The sequence below is a fragment of the Hevea brasiliensis genome, chromosome 14 (assembly GCF_030052815.1).
Source record: "Hevea brasiliensis isolate MT/VB/25A 57/8 chromosome 14, ASM3005281v1, whole genome shotgun sequence".
NCBI lineage: Eukaryota > Viridiplantae > Streptophyta > Magnoliopsida > Malpighiales > Euphorbiaceae > Hevea > Hevea brasiliensis.
Window position 1 is genome coordinate 85,108,109 of NC_079506.1, and position 27,436 is coordinate 85,135,544.

The window sequence follows — 27,436 nt, forward strand, 5'->3', positions numbered from 1 at the left end:
AATTTGCATTTACAATTACTGGATAAGTGTTATTAGTGCTAAGAAATTCATACCTGAGCTGAGAAGGAAGTTGCTTAAGTTCTACCTTAGGTGCATCTTCTTCCTTGAATGATGGTTGCTTAGATTCGACTTTTTCCTTTTGTGTGAGTTGAAAAACTGGAGCAGAAATGAATGGTGGACTTCCCTCTAAATGTTGAGCATATGCAGCCACATGAGGGTTGTCATAGTCTATGCCTCCTCCATGAACCAAGCAATTTTCAAGTGGATCTTCCGGATATCTCTTTCTGAAGTGTTCTTCAACCAGCTCATCAATGATATCAATTCTCAAACAAGTATCAGCTTAAGAATGATGCTTCTTCATAGTGTTATTAATATTGAAAACCAATTGATCTTCACCAACTCTAAGAGTCAATTTTTCTCCCTTAACATCAATTAATGCTCCTGCTGTAGCTAGAAAAGGCCTTCCCAAGATGATTGGGATATTAGAATCCTCCTCCATGTCCAAGATGACAAAGTCAACAGGTATATAGAACTTCCCAACCTTCAGAGGCACATTCTCCAAAATCCCTTCAGGATACTTAATTGATCTGTCAGCTAACTGAAGAGAAATGTGGGTTGGTTTTAGATCTCCCATATTGAGCTTCTCATAAATGGAGAGGGGCATAAGGCTTACACTAGCCCCTAAATCACATAAAGCTTTTATAGAACATGATTCCCCAATGTGGCATGGAATTGAAAAACTCCCTGGATCCTTGAGCTTTGGAGGAAGTTTCCTTTGAAGGATGGCACTACATTCTTCTGTCAAAGCTACAGTTTCATGGTCTTCAAGTTTCCTCTTGTTTGAGAGAATTTCTTTTAAGAATTTTGCATAAGAGGGCATTTGTGAAAGAGCATTAATAAAAGGCACATTTATGTATAGCTTCTTCAAAACCTCTAAGAACTTCCCAAATTGCTTATCAAGCTTGGCTTTTTGAAATCTTTGTGCAAAAGGGAAGTTGTGACTTGTAAGCCTCTGGAGGTATATACTTCTTTTCCTTCTCTTCAATTTTCTCTTTACATTTTTCTGCACTTTCTTGTTTTTCACTCTCATCAGCTTCTTTCTCATTTTCTCTCCTCTCACTATTTTCACTCTTCTCATTTTTTTCACTCTTCTCATTATTTATAACTTTCCCACTTCTTAAAGTAATAGCTTGACACTGCTCTTTTGGATTTTTTGGTTGACTTGGAAGTTTTTCAAAAGACTTGGTACCTGAGGAAGATGCTTGTTGTGCAATCTGATTTTCTAGCATTCTGTTATGTGTTTGCATCTGCTCTAGCTTTGCTCTCATCTCTCTCATCTCCTCATCATGCTTAGTTTGGTTAGCAAGAATCTGTTGTAATAAAGCTTCTGTGGTGGAACTTTGTTCTAGCTGTTTTGGTGGAGGATTCATATTTTTCTGCTAAAAATTAGGCAATGGTTGCCTATTTTGCTGATATGGGATTCCTTGTTGCTGTTGTGGTTGAAAATTCTGATTTGGAACTTGATTTTGCTGATTTCCCCATGAAAAGTTGGGATGATTCCTCCAATTTGGATTATAAGTTTGAGAGTAAGAATTCCCCATTTGTTTGTTTCCATAATTACCAACATATGCAGCTTGATCTCCATAGTCTACTCCACAGCTGGTAGTTCCCTCTGCATAAGCAACTTGTTGTGAACTTCCAGATGATGATGATGAACTAACTAACATACTTAAATCTTCCATCTTCTTGGCCAAAACATTTGTAAGTGCATCAAACTTTGCATTAATCATGTTAAATGGATCAAGGTCATACATTCCAGCAGCTTGTCTCTTTTGAGTTGGAGCTGGTCCTTTTGGACTACTCCAAAGATGAGTATTCTTTGCAATTTTCTCCAATAGCTCATAAGCTTCATCTTCATGCTTCATAATAAATTCTCCTCCTGTTTGAGCATCAATAATCCCTCTGATTGCAGGAGTAACATTGGTGTAAAAATTCTGGTTTATCATCCATTTTGGAATGGCATGATGTGGGCATTATCTCTCTAATTCCTTCCATCTCATCCATGATTCATAAAGAGTTTCATCTTCTCTTGGTCTGAAAGCTGTCATTTGATTCCTCAATTCTTGAGTTTTTCCAGGTGGAAAATATTGTGCAAGAAATGCATCAGTGAGTTGCTCCCAATTTGTAATGGAGTTGTGAGGTAAAGAATCAAGCCAATCCAATGCTCTATCTTTCAAAGAGAATGGGAATAGCTTCAATCTTGCTGCATCATCAGATACTCCAGGTTGTTTTTGCATATCATAAATCATAGCAAACTTCTTTAGATGTGTGTGTGGATTTTCAGAAGGATGTCCTCCAAATTGTGAATTTTGAATCATTTGAAGAACTCCAAAATCCATCTTGTAGCTATTTGCATCAATTCTTGGTCTTGCTATGCTTTCTCTCAAGTCATCAAAACGAGGAAAAGCATGATCCATCATACTTGCCCTAGGCACATTAGCATTTACAACCTCTTCACCTTGGGCTGCATTTTCATTGTTTCGATCATTTCCAGCATTACCGCCACCAATTCTGATTCTTTAAATCGACCATATGCCTTCTAATTCAGTTTCTCTCAAAGCTTCTTTTCTTTTTCTGGTTTCTTTCTTGTTGGCTTTACAAAATTTCTCAATTTCAGGATTAAACAATAAGGATGTGTCACTTGTGCTTCTAGCTCTTCTCATAAAAGATCAAAAGTACCTGAAAAAGAACAAACAAACACAAAATGAAAAGATAACAAAGATAAAACTAAAAACAACTAAAATAATCAAGAATTTAATCTTAAACAAACAACTCCCCGGCAACGGCGCCAAAAACTTGATGTGGCCCAACCGCAAGTACACGGGTCGTACAAGTAATATAGAAAAGATATCGTTCCTACGAGGAGTTGTGTTAATGATAGAATTTTTGATATAAAAAGTTGCCTAATTTAAACTAATTTTGAAATTAAAGCAATAAATTGATGGGTATTGAAGTATGAATTCTATATGTGTAAAATTAATGATCTATTCGACAATGTAATGATTAAACTAAAATTGCATCAAATTAAAATAAGCAAGTTGGAATATGGCAAAATTTAAAATGGCAAGCAATTAAATTCAATTAGGAATTAACAATGATAAAAAGGCGATTCCGGAGTTCGGGATTTCATATTCAAGCTATTTTGGGATTTTAAATTGGTTATTCAATCTTGTGGAACTTACCGGTTTTAAGGAGATTAATTCTTAAATCCTTTGAATACCCTTTCGAGTGAGACAAAGAGTGCCTTAATCAATCTAATCCTACTTTCGTGGAGTTAGAGTTAATTAAGACCCATTAGGTTCTTTAATTAATCTGTGAATCCTCTTAATCCTTAGTCTATTTCTAGATCTAAGTTAATTAAGTCCAATTTCTTGATTATCTATCACAAGGCCTTCTCCTTTCGGTGCCTCAACTATGGATTAAGAACATCACTTAATGGGATCCTACACTAAGCATGTCATTAAGCACACAAGAAATGAATAAAACTCATTAACACCACAAAATATGGATTACCCAATCAAAATCCATAAAATATCTCAAATATTACATCCCTTACTCCAGAATCAAAATAAAACTACTCACTATCCATAATGTTTACAAGATATTCTGAGTTTATAAGGAAATAAAGCTTTAATCTAAGCTAAGAAACAAGAAACTAAACACTAGAAAGGTAGGAAAAATGTAAGAAAAGAAAGAAATCTCCAAATCTGATTGGAAATGGTGTGGGAGGTGTTTGTGACTCTTCAGCTGCTGCCTGCACCTTTCCCTTTCTTCCTCTCCTTTTTCCTTCCTTTCTAAAATGGGAAATTGGGCTATTTATAGCATTTTCTGACATGGAGCCCTAAAATGGTGTGTTTTAGGAGGGATTTTCTGAGGGAATCTTCTGCCAGCTCATTAATGAAATCTTTGTGGGACTGCATAAGTGGACTGCATAAGTCATGCAGTCCCTTATGCAGTTTTCGGCTGGTTTCTGGTTCACTTATACGAAACTGCATAACTAGGCACATAGGTTATGCACAATTCCATGAGATTGCATAAGGGAGGCGTGAATCTGCATAAGCTATGCACTCTCCTTATGCAGATCTGCATAGCTTATGCGGCAAGTTATGCGCAATTTAGCCAATGCATATTTCAACTTTAAAACTTGTTTTTGACATCTTTAGATGTAGAAGTCACTCCTCAATAGCAAAATTTCTTTTCAGTCCTTCAAAAACACCATTTTTCCTACAAAACAAAGTAAAAATTACAAATTAATCCAAAATTGACAATTATGAAAAACTAAATAAATAACTAATGAATTAGCTAAAAGTGACTAATAATCAAATAAAATGGCTATGAAATTAAACCTAAATGATTATGCAAAATGTATGCATCAACAAGCATTTAATTAGATGGATTCTCAAGTCATTGCTAGCATTTTCCTTTTTTACAATTAATTTTGATTGAAACTTAAAACTTTACAGTTTCAGAGATGATTTTAGTACTACTAAGCTAACCATTACTTGTCCTTTTAATTATAAATTTTGATATTACTAACACATAAAAAAAAAAAAACAGAAAGAAAATTACTCTTCTCCAATGTAAAGAGACCAAGTACAATACCATTAATGTCTTTCAAGGTTCACTGCTAAATAGATTATTTTATCAGTTATTTCAAACGTTATTATGCATAATATTTCTAGATTTATTTAAATACTTAGTTAAATCCTTGAACTTTTTATTGTATTAATTATCCTTGAACTTCTTAAAATACTTAAATGTACAATTTCTTACTTTAGTATTTTAATTAATCAAAACGGATTGCACATAATCATAACATTTTAGTCCATGCAGATATCACCCATAATTTGTAGATTGATATATCATTAATTCTGTAATTTTCAAGATATTAATTAGAGCACTTAATTTTCTTAATTAATTAAAAATAATGATAAATGAAAAACCCAAGTGTATATATATATATATATATATATATATATGATATATATGAAAAATATCCCTTGGACCAATTGAAGTGAGATCTTGACAAAGTTGCTAAAAGAGAATATGCTCTCGCCATCCAACTAACATTGAGCTAAGTTCAAGTGTTACACGACGCAAAATGGCTCCTAACCAGTTGATGTAACATGTGACAAGGTAGTGATTAGTGTTTTTTTTTTTTTTTTTTAATTATTCATAGGAGGTCTGAAGAGTATATAATATTTGGTGGATCACAAAGCAGGAGATATCCTGGTAGTCCCTTCTATTAAATAACTTTCACCATACAGGTGATAAACTGCCAATTAGTAAATAGGGAAAGTCGAATTCGATAACTTCTTATTCGTTACACCTTTAGGCATGGTAATTTGCTGATTTAGTTAATTAATGCAAATATGTATACATATGCTATAAAAATTACAAGTTTAGAGATTTTGATTTTAAGAATTTCGAGTAGTGGATTAATTTTATAGTTTATTTTCTTCTTTTATTTTTTAGGAAATATTTTATTTTTGATTAATTATGAAACTTCGAAACTTTGTAAATTGTAATGTTCAAAGGTTTGTTTTTCAAAATATTTAAATATTTTTATTATATAAAAGTGTACATTTTTTTTTCATATTAATTTCGGTTAATTATGCTAAATTATTTCTAGAATAAAACTTTTATCCTCATTCGGAGGAATCCATCATGTATGAAGACAATCCTATAAAAAAAAAAAAAATAAATATGAAGATAATCCTACTAGTATTTTTAATTAAGTATTAGTCTTCAGTAGTAAATGATTTTGACATAATTAAGTATTGTAATACTACATGTTGCTTCTACTATTGCTTAAAGCTTTGGAATTGTATATGCAACGCAATCTTAACTAGTGCCAGAATATACAAAGAAGATGTGTATGCAGTTCTAGCTATTGGTGGATAAAAGGAATCTTATCTTGCAACTTACAAGACGAAGAAGAAGAAATTAATTAATTAAAAAAATTAAGATGTTAAGGATTTCTCAATTTCACCTTTAAAGAGTTCAAGTGTGTAATGGGACATTATATATATATTAGAAAATTGGCTGCAAAGTCACAAGATCAGACGTAAATTAGAATTTCAAATTTAAATGAAATTAAAAGTGTATGGGTAGCTATAATTCCTATCTCAATCCAAGCTTCAAAGGAGGTTTCACTCAAGAAGACTACTTATAACCACCAATGAATATAATGTTTAGGAGTATCATTTCCAAACAAAAACAATAAGAATTATATAAATGCATAATTATAGTTAACTGCTTCTATGAAAATAAGTATGGCATTGAAGACCAAGTCATGAATTTTAATGCCTTCAACACTCTATTTTCCCTTGTCCATTTTCTAAAGATTAAAGCAGTGACTTAATTTGTCATTTTCAATTATAAAATTTTAATAAAAAAAATTGAAGAAATTCATTGACACACCTACATATTAGGTCAAATTTCCACACCATTTCTTGGGGTGGGTTGGTTTGGGTTGAAAACTACACCACCCATCAAGTGGTGGGGAAAAAAACAGTGATTTAGATTGCTAATTGCTATGCGTTAAGCCATGAACTCTCTTTGGAGTCATGGAATAAACGCCCAACTGACTATTAATTTTTTCTGTCTGAAGGAAAAAAAAATAATAATAATAATGAAGCTGCAGTAGAGAATCTGAATTGATAAAGAATAATGAAATTTCAGCGCCTTCGGGCCTAAGCTTAAGGAAGTTTAGTTTGGCTCAGTTAAGTTTGCAAATAAAGTGAAAATGGTACATAATGATATACCACCTTTTGGAAGAAATTTGAAAGAGTTCTATGGACGTAAATGGACACTCTTTTAAATTTCTTCCAAAATCATTCTATTTTGGCTCAGTTTATTTTATATAATGATAAATGACATTTAAATTTTAAATATCTTAATTAAAATTAAAATATATCTACTTCTAATTAGAGGAGTATCTCCATCAGAATAGAGCCACCAAGACTATGATTAATAACATAATAAGCCTTCATTCGCATGTGGCAATGGTAGACCAAATTCTTTGGTGCATAAAAATTAAAGTTAAACGCATTTTCTGGCTTTGCTTTTCTTTGATTATTAGACATATCAATCAACTTCTAATTTGTATTATTTGTATGATGAGTAAACTCTATTTTACATCATATTATGCACGATTCTTTATACACAACAAGTAGAATTTATTTTCTGTGACCTTTATTTCCACAAGCATTTAATCAGATGGATTCTCCAGTTTGACATATCAATCCACTTCTAATTTGAATGATGACTTAAGTCTATTATTCACCATATTCTACACCATTCTTTAGGCAAAACAAGTGGAATTTAATTTTTATGACATTTATTTTCACAAGCATATAATTAGATGGATTCTCGAGTTTGACTTGGTTTTTCTTTGATTATTAGATAATATCAATCAATTTCTAATTTGAATAATGACTTAACTCTATTTTTCACCATATTCTACACCATTTTTTACGCATAACAAGTGGAATTTAATTTTTATGACATTTATTTCCACAAGCATTTAATTTGATGGATTCTCAAGTCACTACAAGTATTTTTCTTTTTTACAATTAATTTTGATTGAAACTTAAAAATTCATAATTTTAGAGATGATTTTAATACTATTAAGCTTTGTCCTTTTAATTACAAAGGTTGATATTACCAACAAATGCGAGAAAAAAAAAAAAAGAAAATGATTCTTCTCCGATGTAAAGAGACCAAGCACAACACCATTAATGTCGTTCAAGAGGTTCACTGCTAAATAGATTATTCTATCAGTTATTTCAAATGTTATTGTATGCAATATTTCTAGATTTTATTTAAACATATAGTTAAATCCTTGAATTTTTTTTTTGATAAGCATATATATTATTAATCAAAAAGTCAAAACAAACTTAGAATGCCTTGCTCATTTAAACCCGACCATTAGACCTCCCTAATACAACTTTTTATTGTATTAATTATCCTTGAACTTCTTAAAATACATAAATGTGCAATTTCTAACTTTAGTATTTTAATTAATTAAAACAGATTGCACATAATCATAACATTTTACTCTATATAGATATCGGCCCATAATTTGTAGATTGATATATCATTAATTCTGTATTTTCAAGACATTAATTAGAGCACTTAATTTTCTTAATTAATTAAAAAAAATGATCAATGAATAAATTATGATATATATTAAAGATAGCCCTTGGACCAACTGAAGTGAGATCTAGCTTGACAAAGTTGCTGAAAGAGAAAATGTCCTCACCATCCAACTAACATTAAGCTAAAGTTCAAGTGTTCCATGACGCAAAATAGCTCCTAACCAGTTAATGTGACGTGTCACAAGGTAATGATTATTATTATTATTATTATTATTTTTTTTTTTTTTTTTTTTTAAGTATTCAAAGGAGGTCTGAAGACTATATAATATTTGGTGGATCACAAAGCAAGAGATAGCCCATTCTATTAAATAACTTTCACCATACAGGTGATAAACTCACAATTTGTACAATCAGGGAAAGTCTCGAGAACTTCTTGTTCCTTATCCCTTTAAACATAGTAATTAGCTGATTTAGGTAACTAATGCAAATATGTATGCATATGCTATAGCAATTTCAAGTTTAGAGATTTTGATTTTAAGAAATTCGTGTGGTGGATTAGTTTTATAGTCTATTTTCTTTTTTATTTTTAGGAAATATTTTATTTTTGATTAATTGTGAAACTTTGAAATTTTGTAAATTGTAATGTTTATAATGTTTGTTATTTTAAAAAGTTAAAATATTTTAAATTTTTTCATATGAATTTCGGTTAATTATGTTATATTGATCTCTAGAATAAAACTGTTATCCTCATTAGAAGGAATCCATCAATGTATGAAGATAATTCTATAAAAAAAAAATAAATAAAAATGAAGAAAATCCTAATAGTATTTTTAATTAAGTATTATTCTTGAGAAGTCAATGATTTTGATATAATTAAGTATTATACAACGTACTACATGTCGCTTCTACTATTGCTTAAAGCTTTGGAATTGTATATGCAATGCAATCTTCACTTGTGCCAGAAGATACAAAGAAGATGTGTTTCCTTCTAGCTACTGGTGGATAAAAGGAATCTTACCTTGCCAGTTACCCCACGAAGGAGAAGAAATTAAATGTAATGGAAGAATTCTTCAATAGTTTCAGTTTTCATGAATTTCTCCAAAATGATTATGTTATTGGCCATTCCAAATTTTTCATGTTTCAACTTTCACCTTCAAGTTCAGGCGTTGCACGCGCAAAGGATAATCATGGGCTGGAATTTGGGCTTTTAATCCAAATGTGACTAATCACTAATTGATAGTTTATTGATTAGTTTACTAATATGTCCTTAATAATATACATTGAAAACAATATCCATTAGTTCTAACAATAATTGGAAAGTATATCAGGAAAAAGTTAAACAAAATTTATTACCTTAACTTTATTAACTTTATTAACGAAGGCATTGCAATTCAATTTTGTCAATTAAAGGAATTCAAAAAAATATTTTTATAAAATTTGTGTTTAAAATATATTTTAAAATGATAGAATTCTTTTGAGTTTTCTTAAAATAATAGGAGCAGGACGAGTAGGTAGGACAAGGTTTGTTTTCTCCTTTTCCGCACCTGCCTCATTAGGTATCAAGTGAAATGACCAAGGAGAAGGTAAAGTAGGAAGGGATTTCTTATTTTAATTCTTTAATTTTATAATAAATAAAAATATATACTTGTAATATATTATCATAACCTACAAATATACCTGGTTATGACCAATGGCATCCCAAATCTTGAAGGGGACCCTGGATAGACCTGGTGTGTGACCTCGGTGATTTCATTCAGCTGAATAGCGGTAAGTCAATTGCACTTAATTAGCTTGGTATAAGACAAATTTATTATCTTCATTTTTTTTAGAAAATGAATAAAGAGAAAAACAAAAACACAAAGACTAACAAAGGACAACTTTCTGAAAGGTCACGCATGCTGCAACAAATAAAGAATTCTACTAAGAGCGTCTTGCAACCACATCAATCCAGCTAGAAAAGAATGTGCATAATGTGCTGAAATTTGTAGGTTATGATAATATGCTGAAAATGGACCTACCGATCCTTGTTCAACAAACGGCAAATATGGTCCAAGATTGATATATTGTAGCTCAAATTGGGGTTTCATTCAAAATAAAGGAATATATAGTCAGACTATAGCTCAACGATAACAAAATAGAAATTAAAATCTAACACAAGTTCCCAATCTTAGACATACAAAACTTCCATTATTTTAAGAAAACTTCTATATGTAGAAAACAGAGACGAAGAGAGAAGCATAACAAGATAAATTTATACATGATAGAACAATTGTGCTAGATTTGCCCCCACATTTACATGTGCTATGCATCCAAGACCGTATCTTCATTTGGCCGCATCTTCTTACTTGTTCTTCATCTGCCTAACAAGGTAGAGAATTCATAAAGAAAAAAAAGAATTGTAAGAAATTCATGGTAAATGGATAAAATCTTATAACAATAAGATCAAATATTGTGCTAATTAACAATAAGAATAATTTATTTCCTAAAAAAACAATTTAAGTATATTTATATAAAAAGAGAAAAAAAAAAGAAAGCTAATTAACCTGAGATTATATGCAAAGCAAGAAATATCACGAAATAGTACCTGTAAACACCAGTCACTTTGAAGATTAATTGCTAAATCTTTTTAGCTTTCGACGCCCTTCACCTTCAACCATCCTCACAAACCATATAGGTTTTCTTGTTTTAAACACAACATATCCCATTACAACTCCAAATATTACTCCACATCCATACCCTGCCAATACAGCTTTCCATCCAAATCCATTTTTAGACTTGGAATCAATTTCTTTTGATGATGTTGGTTGTTGCCTCTCCCCATTGTCACATTTTTCTAGCGGAAATCCACACAATCCCAAATTCCCTTCATATGAAGTGTTATCAAATGTGTTGAACTGCTTTCCTTCGGGTATAAGTCCTTCAAGTTGATTATGTGAAACCCGAAACACTTCCAAAAATGTCAAATATGTCAATTGCATTGGAATCCTTCCAACAAGAAGATTTGAAGAGAGGTCTAATGATTCCAAATTGCTCAAATTCCCCAATGATGGTTGAATATTGCCTGTGAGTTGATTGTGAGACAGGTTGAGCAACTTAAGTGATTTAAGTTTTCCAATTGACTGTGGGATCTCCCCTGTGAATTTATTGCCCGACAAATCAATGGATGTAAGAAGTGTTTGGATTTTCACCAACTCAATCTCTAAGCCTTTGAGAGTCAGACTCACAGAATAATCATAAGAGGAATAATTTGGTGCCCCCATGTATTTCATATTCAGATTAAAGATCATCATTGCCTTGAAATTATTGAAATACTCCGCAGGTAAAGGTCCGCTAAACGTGTTGTTGGAGAGGTCAAAAATTCGCAGCTTTGAGAATGAATAATTGGCAGAGGTCCCTTTCACCAAACCATGAAATCTATTGGATTTTAGAATTAGAATTTGTAGCTTCGAAAGTGTTTCCAGAAAATGGGGGAATGTGTCATCTATATTATTATTTCCGAGATCTAAAATTTCCAAATTTATACAATTGGAGATGGAAGGTGGGATTCTACCTTGCAATTGGTTACCATTGAAGTTCAAATATCTCAAGTTGCTGCCTATAGAAAACGTTTCAAGGATGGTTCCATGGAATTTGTTCATGCCCAAGTGCAATACTGAAAGATTGTTGCTGAAATTTCCCAAACATTGTGGCATGGAGCCGTTCAAACTATTGTTTGACAGGTCAAGAATTTGAAGAGAATTTAACTCGCAAACTGCAGAAGAGACTTCTCCTATCAATTTGTTGGATGAAAGAATAAGAACGCTCAAGTTCACAAGTTTGAAAATTGAACTTGGAATTCGGCCATGTAACAAGTTGTTGGATAAATCGAGGTATACTAAACTTGAAAGCCTGCTTCCTTGAGTGATGGGACCTGTAAAATTGTTTGAAGTTTGTTAAATAATTAGGAATTTGACCACTGAGATTGTTGTTTTAGAGGTCCAAAATTTGAAGTTGTTTAAGGTTTTCAAATGAGGAAGGAAACCCACCTTTAAAATTGTTACAGGAGAGATCCAATGATAAGACGACTTTAAGCCTCGTAAGTGAGGATGAAATCTGACCACTGAGATTGTTGTTGCTGAGGTCCAAATTTAGAAGATGTTTAAGGTTTTCAAATGAGGAGGGAATCTCACCATTAAAATTGTTATAGGAGAGATCCAATATAAAGAGTTCCTTAAGGTTTCCAAGTGAGGATGAAATTTGACCACTGAGACTGTTGTTGCCGAGGTCCAAAAGTAGAAAATGTTTAAGGCTTTCAAATGAGGAGGGAATCTCACCATTAAAATTGTTAGAAGAGAGGTCCAATGAATAGAGTTCCCCAAGGTTTCCAAGTGAGGATGGAATTTGACCACTGAGATTGTTGTTGCAAAGGTTCAAAGTATGAAGCTGTTTAAGGTTTCCAAATGAGGAGGGAATCTCACCATTAAAATTGTTAGAAGAGAGGTCCAATGAATAGAGTTCCCCAAGGTTTCCAAATGAGGAGGGAATCTCACCATTAAAATTGTTATAGGAGAGGTCCAATGAATAGAGTTTCCCAAGGTTTCCAAGTGAGGATGGAATTTGACCACTGAGATTGTTGATGCGGAGGTTCAAAGTATGAAGCTGTTTAAGGTTTCCAAATGAGGAGGGAATCTCACCATGAAAATTGTTATAGGAGAGGTCCAATGAATAGAGTTCCTCAAGGCTTCCAAGTGAGGATGGAATTTGACCACTGAGATTGTTGATGCGGAGGTCCAAAGTTTCAAGCTGTTTAAGGCTTTCAAATGAGTAGGGAATCTCACCACTAAAATTGTTGTAAGAAAGGTCCAATAAAAGGAGTTGTTTAAGGCTTCCAAGTGAGGATGGAATTTGACCGCTGAGATTATTATGAGAGATGTCCAAGTTAATGAGTTGAGTCAAGTTACCAAACAATTCCAAAGTTGAACCTCCAAAGTTGCAGGCACGAAGTTCCAGTGTTTCCAAGGACTTTAAATTACTAATGAAGTCATGGTCTAAATATATTGGAATTTTTGTCGCAGAAAGAGACAAGGAACGGAAGGAGTTATTCCAATTATGCCTAGGTAGGGAACCAGTGAGATCTTCATTGCCCGATAAATCGAGCAATTGGAGGTTTGGCCGTCGAATTATGTTGTCTGGGAATTTCCCTTGCAATTCACAAGAGGAGAGTGCAAGTGATGATATAGAAGAAGACAAATTCATCAAGGAACTAGTTGCAACCGAAGACAGGTTTACATCACTTAGGTCCAATTCCTGTAACTGGGTTAGGTTTTGAACAATTTCGTTAAAAACAGTGGCTTTGAGTATCAAATCATAATTCCTTGAAAGATCAAGCGAAACCAAACCAGACAGATAAGAAATTTCTAGTGGAATTCGGCCCTCAAAAACAGAGTAGTTTAGGTTAAGATATGATAAATTCAAAAACTGGCCAAACTGAGGTACAATTTGAGAGTGGTTGAAATGATTGTTAGAGAGGTCAAGCTTTTGGAGATGAGGAAGGAAGAAAAGAGTATTATTAGAATGAATGGTACCATAGAGCAAGCTAGAAGAAAGGTTAAGGCCAATTACATTACCCGTTTCTATGTCGCAAGTGACCCCATCCCACCAGCAGCAATCCGTGTCCTCTTTCCAAGACCCTGTCTTTGGATAAGGCTTGGGGTAAGGGAAATCCCAGGGAGAGGCATTACTTCTAATGGAAAAGGTTTTTTTGAATTGGAGCAAGGCAAGACTCTGGTCATGTTGACACGGCATGGCTGGAGAGGAGGAATTGAAAGAAAAAGGTGAAGAAGAAGCAGCTCGGAAATGCAAGTGAAACAAAAGGGAGCAGAGAAAGTGAGCAAGCCATAGTCGACTAGCCATTCTCTTGAAGTGGAAAGCTAAAGTTGAAAAGTTGAGTTACTAAAAAATCAGTGTAAGCATTTGGTATTTATAATCCGAATGAAAGAATTTTGGAGTTTGGAGGGAGTTTCCTAAAGTCTGCAGGGCGTGATGACTGAAGACCAAATAAAGAAGCAGATAAATGACTCGCTCTTCTTTTACTTTTCATTCTTCAACACTTATAATTGAGTTGGACTTTGTACTAACAAAAAATATTTATTATTTAAAAAAAAATTTCTTAACTCCTATAGTAGGAGACGTAACTGAATTTGCATTGCTCAAGAGTCCACCAAAGTTTAAATAATAACAGTAGTAATCTAATATACATTATAATGCTAAAATTGAGAAATCATAGTTATAATTAAATGCCAAGTGGTTTAATATGGCATTAAAATTAGTAAATTAACTTTAATTAATGGAATTGGGAATTAGGAAAATATTATTAGGAAAAAATAAATTATTATTATTTTTTAAAATTCATTCTCCTTTTACCTTTTCTTGTTTCTTAGTTGTATAGTTATTTTATAATTTGTTTGAATTGAGAGAAATGGAGAATGGGAAAAAATGATTTCTTCAATTCTTCTTGTTTAGACATTAAGTAGGATACAGAAAGAACGGAGAATAGAAATAAAATTTCATTTCTCAAATCCTTTTAATTAATTAATGCAAAATATTTTCCTTCAAATTGGAGTGAAATAGAAGAAAATGTAGGAATATGAAGATGTTATTCATATTAAATTTTCTTTCTTTTTTTTTTTCTCTTCATTTTTCCTATTTACTTTCTCTTTATTTCGCTGCATAATTAAGGATACAACAAAGGGTCAGATACCAAATATAGATTTTGAAAGTTTAAAATATCCTCTTCCAGGTGCTTCAATTTCTTCTACATCCCTTTTTGACACTCTCCTTCCTTCATTCACTCATTCACAATCAAGGATTGACTAAGCTAAATATGAATTTACTATGAGAAAAAAAAAAAAAATCTGCATTCGTCAGCCACCAGTCTTGCTCTTCCAAATGTGAAGGAGACTTGACATCAAGAAATAGTTTGATCAGTTTCAATCCAAGCATAGGCGTCAATGCCAAGGCAGGGAGTTAATGACCTTAACTAGTTCACTGTTCAAAGTCTAATGGTGCAATTGCTATCTCAATCCAAGCTTCAAGTCACGTCAAGATGACTTATAACCATGAATATGTTTGGAGTATCAATTTCCGTAGGGTTCACAAAAATAACCTTAAGTACACAAATATATGGTACTAATCAACTGCTTCAATGAAGACAACTGTGGCCGTGATGACAAAGGCATGGATTTTAATGGCTAAACACTCCGTTATCTCTTGTCCATTTTGCAGAGATAAAGCCTGTGACTTGACTTGTCATTTTCAATCAATTCATCTCTCTTCTTAATACATTGAAGACTTGTAATTAGGGGAGTATCTCCGTCGGAATAGAGGCACTAAGACAATAATTAATAATATAATATATAAGTCTTTGTTCATATGTGACAATAGTATCTCAAATTCTTTGGTGAGTATAAATTAAAGTTAAACAGATTTTCTGACTTTGCTTTTTCTTTGATTATTGATTATTAAACATATCAATCAATTTATAAATTGAATGATGAATTCTTCTTTTTCATTATATTCTACACCATTCTTTACGTATAGCGACTGAAATTTAGTTTCTATGACATTTATTTTCACAAGCATTTAATTAGATGGATTCTCAAGCCTGATTTTGCTTTCTTTGATTAGTAGACATATCAATCAATTTCTAATTTGAATGACGACTTAACTTTATTCTTCGCTATATTCTACACCATTTTTTTTTACGCATAACAAGTGAAATGTAATTTCTATGACCTTTATTTCCACAAGCATTTAATTAGATGGATTCTCAAGTCATTACTAGCATTTTTTTTTTGGCAATTGATTTTGATTGAAACTTAAAACTTCATAATTTTGGAGACAACTTTGGTACTATTAAGCTTAGCATAAAAATAATGATAAATTAAAAACTCAAGTATATATATTTTTTTCTTTCATAAATTATGATATGTATGAAAAATATCCCTTGGACCAATTGAAGTGAGATCTTGACAAAGTTGCTGAAAGAGAAAATGTCCTCACCTTCCAACTAACGTTGAGCTAAGTTCAAGTGTTCCATGATGCAAAATAGCTCCTAACCGGTTAATGCAGCATGTCACAAGGTAGTGATTAGGCCTTTTTTTTTAAAAAAAATTATTCATAGGAGCTCTAAAGATTGTATAATATTTGGTTGATTACAAAACAGAAGATAGTCCTTTCTATTAAATAACTTTCACCATATAGGTGATAACTCACAGTTATTAATCAGGGAACGTCAAATTCGAAAACTTCTTATTTCTTATGCCTTAAACATAGTAATTAGCTGATTTTTAGGTGATTAATGCAAATATGTATACATATGCTATAACAATTTCAAGTTTAGAGATTTTGATTTTAAGAATTTCGAGTAGTGGATTAAATTTTTAGTTTATTTTCTTTTTTTTTTTTTTAGTATATATTTTATTTTTGATTAATTATGAAACTTCGAAATTTTGTAAATTGTAATGTTCAAAAGTTTGTTATTTAAAGTATTTAAATAGTTTTATTATATAAAAGTATAAATTTTTTTCATATCAATTTCAGTTTATTGCTGTTAGAATAATGCTTTTGGACTGCACGTAACCTTGTTTTACTAATTCAAAATTGGAATATTTCCTTGTCAATAATTAGTTCCTATTCTTTAGGAAACTGTTAGTCTTACTTGAGATTTTGTGGATCACGTAATCAGCTGCTAGGACTTAGAATTTTTATTGAATTTCTGTTATTCCAAGTTCTATATATGTAAGCTTGATGAATCAAATAAAATATATCTTCTGCTGCTATATTCTATTATTCTCTTCCATATATACCAACAATTGTCTTAAATTATCACTAGAATAAAACTTTTATCCTCATTAGGAGGAATCCATCAATGTATGAAGACAATCCTATAAAAAAAAAAAATGGAAATAATCCTACAAGTATTTTTAATTAAGTATTAGTCTTGAGTAGTAAATGATTTTGCCATAATTAAGTATTGTACTACTACATGTCGCTTCTACTATTTTATGCAATGCAATCTTTACTAGTGCCAGAATATACAAAGAAGATGTGTATGTTGTTCTAGTTATTGGTAGATTAAAGGAATCTTATCTTGCAACTTACAAGTCGAAGGAGAAGAAATTAATTAATTAAAAAAATTAAGATGTTAAGGATTTCTCAATTCCACCTTTAAAGAGTTAAAGTGTGCGTGTGTGTGTGTGTATATATATATATATATTATATAATAATAAATGACATTCAAATTTTAAATATCTTAATTAAAATTAAAATATATCTACTTCTAATCAGAGGAGATCTCCTCGGAATAGAGCCCCAAGGTTGTGATTAATAACATAATAAGCCTTCATTGGTACGTGGCAATGGTAGATCAAATTCTATTTTTTATCATATTCTGCATCGTTCCTTACGCAAAACAAGTGAAATTTAATTTCTATGACCTTTATTTCCACAAGCATTTAGTTGGATGGACTAACAAGTGGAATTTAATTTCTATGACCTTTATTTCCACAAGCATTTAATTGGATGGACTCTCAAGTTTGACTTCGCTTTTCTTTGATCGTTAGACATATCAATCCACTTCTAATTTGAATGATGACTTAAGTCTTTTATTCACCATATTCTACACCATTCTTTAGGCCAAACAAGTGGAATTTAATTTTTATGACATTTATTTCTACAAGTATATAATTAGATGGATTCTCAAGTTTGACTTGGTTTTTCTTTGATTACTAGACAATATCAATCAATTTCTAATTTGAATGATGACTTAACTCTATTCTTCTCCATATTCTACACCATTTTTTAAGCATAATAAGTGAAATGACATTTATTTCCCCAAGCATTTTATTAGATGCATTCTCAAGTTTGACTTGGTTTTTCTTTGATTACTAGACAATATCAATCAATTTCTAATTTGAATGATGACTTAACTCTATTCTTCTCCATATTCTACACCATTTTTTAAGCATAACAAGTGAAATGACATTTATTTCCACAAGCATTTTATTAGATGGATTCTCAAGTTTGACTTGGTTTTTCTTTGATTACTAGACAATATCAATCAATTTCTAATTTGAATGATGACTTAACTCTATTCTTCTCCATATTCTACACCATTTTTTAAGCATAACAAGTGAAATTACATTTATTTCCACAAGCATTTTATTAGATGGATTCTCAAGTCACTACTATAGCTTTTTTCTTTTTTACAATTAATTTTCATTGAAACTTAAAACTTCATAGTTTAAGAGATGACTTTATTACTGTTAAGCTAAGCATTATTTGTCTTTTTAATTATAAATGTTGACATTACTAACACATTAAAAAAAAGAAAGAAAGAAAATTATTCTTCTCCAATGTAAAGAGAAGCACAATACCATTAATGTCGTTCAAGGTTCACTGCTAAATAGATTATTCTATCAGTTATTTCAAATGTTATTGTACATAATATTTCTGGATTTATTTAACTATATAGTTAAATCCATGAATTTTTTTTATAAGCATATATATCATTAACCAAAAGTCAGGAAAAACATAGCATACCTCGCTCATTTAAACCCTGTCCATTAGACCTCCCCAGTACAACTTTTTATTATATTAATTATCCTTAAACTTCTTAAAATACATAAATGTGCAATTTCTAACTTTAGTATTTTAATTAATCAAAACGGATTTCACATAATCATAACATTTTACTCCATATAGATATCACCCCATAATTTGTAGGTTTATATATCATTAATTCTGTAATTTTGAAGACATTATATTAGAGCACTTAATTTTCTTAATTAATTAAAAATAATGATAAATGAATAAATTGCGATATATATGAAAGATATCCCTTGGACCAACTGAAGTGAGATCTTGACAAAGTTGCTGAAAGAGAAAATGTCCTCACCAACCAACTAACATTGAGCTAAAGTTCAAGTGTTCCATGACGCAAAATAGCTCCTAACCAGTTAATGTAACATGTCACAAGGTAGTGACTATGTTTTTTTTTTTTTTTTTAATTTAATTTAATTATTCATAGGAGGTCTGAAGACTATATAATATTTGGTGGATCACAAGCAAGAGATAGCCCGTTCTATTAAATAACTTTCACCTAACGGGTGATAAACTCACAATTTGCATAATTAGGGAAAGTTTCGAGAACATCTTATTCCTTATACCCTTAAACAATTTAGGTAATTGATGCAAATATGTATACATATGCTTTAACAATTTCAAGTTTAGAGATCTTGATTTTAAGAAATTCAAGTACTGGATTAGTTTTATAGTCAATTTTTTTTTTTAATTTTTATGAAATATTTTATTTGTGATTAATTGTGAAACTTCGAAATTTTGTAAATTGTAATGTTTAAAATGTTTTTTTTTTATTTTTATTTTAAATATTTTAAATTTTTTCATATGAATTTCGGTTAATTATGTTATATTGATCTCTAGATTAAAACTTTTATCCTCAATAGGAGGAATGCATCAATGCATAAAGACAATTCTATAAAAAAAAATAAATAAAAATGAAGAAAAACTTCACTTGTGCCAGAATAATCATAGGCTGGAATTTGGGCTTTTATTCCAAATTTGTGTTTAAAATATATTTTAAAATGATAGAATTCTTTTGAATTTTCTTAAAATAATAGGAGCATGACGAGTAGGTAGGACAAGGTTAGTTTTCTCCTTTTTTCCATCCCTGCCTCTTTAGGTATCAAGGAGGAGGACCCAAGTGAAAATGGCCAAGGAGAAGGTAAAGCAGGAAGGGATTTCTCATTTTAATTCTTTAATTTTATAATAAATAAAAATATATACTTAAAATATTTTATCATAACGTACAAATATACATCATATGAACACAAAAATTAAGGTGGATCGAAGTGGAGATGGAGGCAGGAAGCCTTAATCTCATCCTTGCCCCATTAATGGAGTGGAATTTCTTTTTGATTGGGCTGCTCACGTACTCACATTAGACCATCCATAAGGGCGCAAATTGGGAGAGCCATGGTTATGATCAATGGGATCCCAAATCTTGAAGGGGGCCTTGGATAGACCTGTTTAAATATGGTGTGTGACCTCGGTGATTTCATTCAACTGAATGGCAGTAAGTCAATTGCACTTAATTAGCTTGGTTAGGTTTGGTATAAGACAATTTATTATCTTCATTTTTTCAGAAAAGGAATAGCGAGAAAAACAAAATAAAGTCATGCATGCTGCAACAATTAAAGAACCTACTCAGAGCCTCTTGCAACCGCATCAATCCAGCTAAAAAAGAATGGGCATAATGTGCCAGTCAATCACAGCACATAAGTTGGCCTCACGATAAATATGCTGAAAATGGACCTACCGATCCTTGTTCAACAAATGGCAAATATAGTACAAGATTGATATATTGTAGGTCAAATTGCATTCGAAATAAAGGAATATACAGTCAGAATATAGCTCAAGAATAACAAAATAGAAATTAAAATCTAACACAAGTTCCCAATCTTAGACATAAAAAAACTTTCATTATTTTAAGAAAACTTATATATGTAGAAAACAGAGACAGAGAGAAGCATAACAAGATAAATTTATACATGATAGAACAATTGTGCTAGATTTGCCCCCACATTCACATGTGCTGTGCATCTAACACTGTATCTTCATTTGGCCGCATCTTCTTAGTTATTCTTCACCTACCTAACAGGGTAGAAAATTCAAAAAAAAAAAAAAAAGAATTGTAAAAAATTCATGGTAAATGGATAAAATCTTATAACAAGAAGATCAAATATTGTGCTAATTAACAATAAGAATAATTTATTTCTTAAAAAAACAATTTATGCATTTTTATATAAAAAGAGATAAAAAAAAAAAAAAAAAAGAAAGCTAATTAACCTGAAATTATATGCAAAGCAAGAAATATCACGAAATATTACCTGCAAACACCAGTCACATTGAAAGTTTCCCTTTGAAGATTAATTGCTAAATCTTTTTGGCTTTCGATGCCCTTCACCTTCAACCATCCTCACAAACCATGTAGGTTTTCTTGTTTTAAACACAACATATCCCATTGCAACACCAAATATTACTCCACATCCATACCCTGCCAATACAGTTTTCCATCCAAATCCATTTTTAGACTTGGAATCATCTTCCTTTGATGTTGTTGGTTTTTTCCTCTCCCCATTGTCACATTTTTCTAGTGGAAGTCCACACAATCTCAAATTTCCTTCATATGAAGTGCTATCAAATGTATTGAACTGCTTTCCTTCAGGTATAGGTCCTTCAAGTTGATTATGTGAAACCCGAAACACTTCCAAAAATGTCAAATATGTCAATTGCATTGGAATCCTTCCAACAAGAAGATTTGAAGAGACGTCTAATGATTCCAAATTGCTCAAATTCCCCAATGATGGTTGAATATTGCCTGTGAGTTGATTGTGAGATAAGTTGAGCAACTTAAGTGATTTAAGTTTTCCAATTGACTGTGGGATTTCCCCTGTGAATTTATTGCCCGACAAATCAATGGATGTAAGAAGTGTTTGGATTTTCACCAACTCAATCTCTAAGCCTTTGAGTGTCAGACTCACAGAATAATCATAAGAAGAATGATTTGGTGCCCCCATGTATTTCATATTCAAATCAACGATCATCTTTGCCTTGAAATTGTTGAAATACTCCGCAGGTAGAGGTCCGCTAAACATGTTGTTGGAGAGGTCAAAAATTCGTAGCTTTGGGAATGAATAATTGGCAGAGGTCCCTTTCACCAAACCATGAAATTTATTGGATTTTAGAATTAGAATTTGTAGCTTCGAAAGTGTTTCCAGAAAATGGGGGAATGTGTCATCTATATTATTGTTTCCAAGATCTAAAATTTCCAAATTTATACAATTGGAGATGGAAGGTGGGATTCTTCCTTGCAATTGGTTACCATTGATGTTCAAATATCTCAAGTTGCTGCCTACTGAAAACGTTTCAAGGATGGTTCCATGGAATTTGTTCATGCCCAAGTGCAATACTGAAAGATTGTTGCTGAAATTTCCCAAACATTGTGGCATGGAGCCGTTCAAACTATTGTTTGACAGGTCAAGAATTTGAAGAGAATTTAACTCGCAAACTGCAGAAGAGACTTCTCCTATCAATTTGTTGGATGAAAGAATAAGAACACTCAAGTTCACAAGTTTGAAAATTGAACTTGGAATTCGGCCATGTAACAAGTTGTTGGATAAATCGAGGTATACTAAACTTGAAAGCCTGCTTCCTTGGAAAGTGATGGGACCTGTAAAATTGTTTGAAGTTTGTAAAATAATTAGGAATTTGACCACTGAGATTGTTGTTTTAGAGGTCCAAAATTTGAAGTTGTTTAAGGTTTTCAAATGAGGAAGGAAACTCACCTTTAAAATTGTTATAGGAGAGATCCAATGATAAGACGACTTTAAGCCTCGTAAGTGAGGATGAAATTTGACCACTGAGATTGTTGTTGCTGAGGTCCAAAATTAGAAGATGTTTAAGGTTTTCAAATGAGGAGGGAATCTCACCATTAAAATTGTTATAGGAGAGATCCAATTTAAAGAGTTCCTTAAGGTTTCCAAGAGAGGATGAAATTTGACCACTGAAATTGTTGTTGCCGAGGTCCAAAAGTAGATAATGTTTAAGGTTTTCAAATGAGGAGGGAATTTGACCACTGAGACTGTTGTTGCGGAGGCGCAAATTATGAAGCTGTTTAAGGTTTCCAAATGAGGAGGGAATCTCACCATTGAATTTGTTGTCGGAGAGGACCAATGAAGTGAGTTCCTTAAGGCTTCCAAGTGAGGATGAAATTTGACCACTGAGATTGTTGTTGCTGAGGTCCAAAAATAGAAGATGTTTAAGGTTTTCAAATGAGGAGGGAATCTCACCATTAAATTTGTTGTAGGAGAGGACCAATGAAGTGAGTTCCTTAAGGCTTCCAAGTGAGGATGGAATTTGACCACTGAGACTGTTGTTGCGGAGGCTCAAAGTATGAAGCTGTTTAAGGTTTCCAAATGAGGAGGGAATCTCACCATTAAATTTGTTGTGGGAGAGGACCAATGAAACCAATTTGGATAGATGACTGATATCTGGGAATTTCCCATGCAATTGGCTTCTGCTTAGTTTAAGAGACGTCAAAGAAGAAGACAAATTCATCAAGGAACTAGGTGCAACCAAAGACATGTTTACACCACTCAAGTTCAATTCTTGCAACTGGGTTAGGTTTTGATCAAGCTTTTTAAAATAAGTGCTTTCTTGTATCAAATCATAGTTATCAGAAAGATCAAGTGAAACCAGTACAGATAGATGACTGATATCTGGGAATTTGCCTTCCAATGAACAAGAATGGAGATTGAGAGATGTCAAAGAAAAAGACAAATTCATCAGGGAACTAGGTGCAACCAAAGACATGTTTACTTCACTCAAGTCTAATTCCCGTAACTGGGATAAGTTATGAACAAGCTCATTAAAAGTAGTGGCTTCAAGTATTAAATAATTGTTCCTAGAAAGATCAAGCGAAACCAAACCAGACAGATAAGAAATTTCTAGTGGAATTCGGCCCTCAAAAACAGAGTGGTTTAGGTTAAGATATGATAAATTCAAAAACTGGCCAAACTGAGGTACAATTTGAGAGCGGTTGAAATCATTGTTAGAGAAGTCTAGCTTTTGGAGATGAGGAAGGAAGAAAAGAGTATTATTAGAATGGATGGTACCATAGAGCAAGCTAGAAGAAAGGTTAAGGCCAATTACATTACCCGTATCTATGTCGCAAGTGACCCCATCCCACCAGCAGCAATCCGTGTCCTCTTTCCAAGACCCTGCCTTTGGATAAGGCTTGGGGTAAGGGAAATCCCAGGAAGAGGCATTACTTCTAATGGAAAAGGTTTTCTTGAATTGGAGCAAGGCAAGACTCTGGTCATGTAGACACGGCATGACTGGAGAGGAGGAATTGAAAGAAAAAGGTAACAGTTTATTATTATTAGCTAATATTTTTTTTATATATTAATTTTTAAAACATTAACAAAAAAGGTTTTCTCAACTCCGATATGAGGAGGTATACAACTTAATTTGCATTACAGTGCACATGTGGTTATGTATATATATATAATTAAATGCCTATACTAGTGGTTTAATATGGTCTTAAAATTAGTAAATTAGCTATAATTAAGGAAATCGGAAATCTAAAAAATATTATTTATTAACACGATATTAAACGATGGATCCCTATATCATTAAAAATAAATAAATTAGTACATAATATTATGTTAGATATCAAATACCTAGCCTCTTCATCCTTTTACAGGGTGCTTTGATTTCTCCTAGACACTCATTTTCTTTCTTTTTTTTACTCTCCTCTCTCACTTTTTTCATTTTAAGATTGATATTTTTCATTCTCTCTTTCTTCTTCTCCAAAATTAAGATAATAAACACATAAAACATAAAATTAAAGAAATTTTGTATGGTGTAACTTAGTTAATATATTTGTACTTGTTTTTATATTTCTCTAATATATATATATATATTTCCAATTTATCATAGAAGTGAATTATTTCCAATTTATGTATTTATTCAACAAGACTTATAACTACTAATGAATATAATTTTTAGGAGTATCACTTACTAAAGGATTCACAAAAATAGTAATACTTTATAAAAGTCGCTTCTATCAAGACAAGTATGGCCGTGAAGACCAGGGCAAGCATTTTAATGGCTTCAATTTCTCTGTTTTTAACAATGAAATATTAAAAATAATAATTTTAATATTAAATAATTTTTGTTTCATGTACTTCAATTTCTTTTTGTTTTTAATTAAAATTTTAAATAATTTTAATATTTAAAAATTAAAAATTATATTTTATTATTAAAAAAATAATTTATTAGATGTTGCAAGTATAAATTTATTTGGTTTTTTTTTTTTTTTTTTTTTTACAATTCTCTTTAAAAATAAAGAAGATTGTATACTGGTAATGATTGCATTTAAACCTCTAATCAATAAATTGATGCACGAGCATGACGTAAGGATTAGCTAAGCTAAAATCTGAATCTGGTATTGAAAAATAATATGTATTCGTCAGCTTCCAGTCTTCCAGTTTGATCGATTTCAATCCAAGCGCAGGCGTGAACGCCGGGGCAGGGAGTTAATGAGTAATGACCTTATCTATTTCATTGTTGAATGTCTACTGCTATCTCAATCCAAGCTTCAAAGGAGGTTTCAGTCAAGTCAAGACGACTTATTTTGAAGATAATGTTCGGAAGTGTCAATTTCCATAGGGTTTCACTTTCCATAGTCGACTATTTCCATCAAGACAAGTATGACTACGAGGACGAAGGCATGGGTTTTAAAGGCTTCAACACTCTATTTTCCCTTGTCCATTTTCTCGAGATAAAAACTTGTCATTTTCAATTATAAAATAATGAAGCTTTAATTAGCAGAGTCGAAATCCTAATTGATAAAGAATAATGAAGCCCCTTACCCACTAGATTAACTTCATTCAATTTATTAGGTTATGCAATGAAAATATTGGTTTTTAATCTCAAATTATATATATATAATGATAAAAGACATTCAAATTTTAAATATCTTAATGACAATTAAAATATACCTACTTTTAATTAGAGGAGTATCTCCATCAGAATAAAGCCACTAAGACTGTGATTAATAACATAATAAGTCTTTATTTGTATGTGGCAATGGTATACCAAATTCTTATTGGTACACATAAATTAAAATTGAACACATTTTCTGGCTGGTGTACTGTGTTGTGTAGTCCGCAAGTGCACGGGTCACAGTAGTATAGTTTTAAAAATTGATATCGATCCCACAGGGAATTGTGCTTAAATTGGAAATAAAAGTATAAGCTAATTAGAGTGACAAAATTTAAAGATGTAAAATGAAATTTGGAATTAAAATTGGTATTTAAGGAATTAATGCTAAATCAAACAATTAACTAAAATTAATTAAACTAGATTACCGAAAATTAATTGCAAATTTCTATTTATGAAATTAAGAAGAATTAAATCTAAATTCAATAAAAATAAAAATAAAGTAATTCTAGAGATTGGATTTAAACTGGAATTGCTATTTATGAGATTTGGAGGATTTAAATCTAAATTCAATGAAAATTAAATTGATTCTAGAGATTGGATTTTCAATATTGTTTGCATGTGGTTTATCCCTAATTTAGCCAAACACATGAGAATTGCAATTTTGAGGGAAATCAATTCTTAAATTTTTGAAACCTTTTTCAAGCATCTCAAAGTTGGTTTTCATTAAATTAAACCATGTTTTCACGGTATTTCAAACCTAACAAAAACCCAATTAATGCTCTAATTGATTTTTGGAAAGTTCCCCTTAATCTTCTTAGCTTATTTCTAACACCAAGAAAATAAAGTTTATTGCAAGATTATCCATCCCCAATATTCACTTTTCAGTCCATCTATTAAGGATTAAAACTTAACTTAATGAGGGCCCATTCATCAAGCAAGGCAATAAGCACACAAGCAATAAATCAAAATATAACAATCTTCATTTAAATGGCCAAATCAGTTCAAAACCACAAAACAAATCAATATTTACAAACCCATCTCTAGAATCTCAATCAACTACTCACAAATCATTGTTTAAAGACAAACCCAAATGAAGAAATGAAGAAATAATGGAAATGTAAGCTAAAAGGGGTAGAAAAAACCCAGCAAATTGCAGAAGGATCTCTGCAGAAAAGTGCAGAAACGTGATCCTTGCTGCTGCTGGAAGAAAATGCAGAAGGTGCTCCTCCTTCTCTCTTTCTAACTTTTCCGAAAATGACTCCCTTGCTCTCTATATGGAAAGAAAGTGATAAAGGGCACTTTATATAGGCGAGGGGACTGTTCTAGAATGGGTAAAAGGGGGAAGGATCCAGAGAAAGTGAGGTAAAAAGCTGGAGTAACGGAAATGCCACGTCAATTATTTTCCAGTAAAAACGACATAAGCCGAGTCAGTTGTGTCGCGGGTTGTGTCGCTCTCGGCGTGAATATCTGACGATCGACACAACCTGCGACATAAGCTAATTCGGTTGTGCTGCAGGTTGTGTCGCTCTCGGCCATTTTTTACTCAACTTCAAAATTTTTTTGCAATTCGACTTTAATCTCCTCCAAATGGCTACTCTGATCAAAATACATCAAATTTCTCCAGATTTAACCTACAAAACAAATAAATTCCAAAAATTAAACTAAGAAATGTGAAAATTGTAAATTTGACTAAATATATACTAATA

The 27,436-nt window shown here is 31.8% G+C and overlaps 2 protein-coding genes and 1 non-coding gene across 3 annotated transcripts; 1 reads left to right on the forward strand and 2 right to left on the reverse strand.

Annotated features, from left to right (window-relative positions):
- Nucleotides 1-1,036: 1,036 nt before the first annotated feature.
- Nucleotides 1,037-14,054, reverse strand: LOC131173032 (receptor-like protein 43; the record flags this gene model as incomplete). Its single annotated transcript, XM_058134687.1, has 4 exons — nt 13,186-14,054; nt 12,404-13,035; nt 10,810-12,072; nt 1,037-1,068 (listed from the first exon to the last, which is right to left on the reverse strand). Coding segments are annotated over exons 1-4 (2,796 nt in total), but the record flags the coding sequence as incomplete, so codon positions are not given.
- LOC131173537 (small nucleolar RNA R71) lies at nt 2,017-2,123 on the forward strand. Its single transcript, XR_009143853.1, has one exon. It is a non-coding gene; the product is annotated as a small nucleolar RNA R71 (small nucleolar RNA).
- Nucleotides 14,055-21,148: 7,094 nt separating the features above from the next.
- LOC131173033 (receptor-like protein 9DC3) lies at nt 21,149-24,476 on the reverse strand. Its single transcript, XM_058134688.1, has 3 exons — nt 24,464-24,476; nt 22,759-24,166; nt 21,149-22,421 (listed from the first exon to the last, which is right to left on the reverse strand). Exons 1-3 carry the CDS (start codon nt 24,474-24,476, stop codon nt 21,149-21,151), a joined length of 2,694 nt encoding a protein of 897 aa, XP_057990671.1.
- Between the last annotated feature and the right edge of the window lie 2,960 nt (nt 24,477-27,436).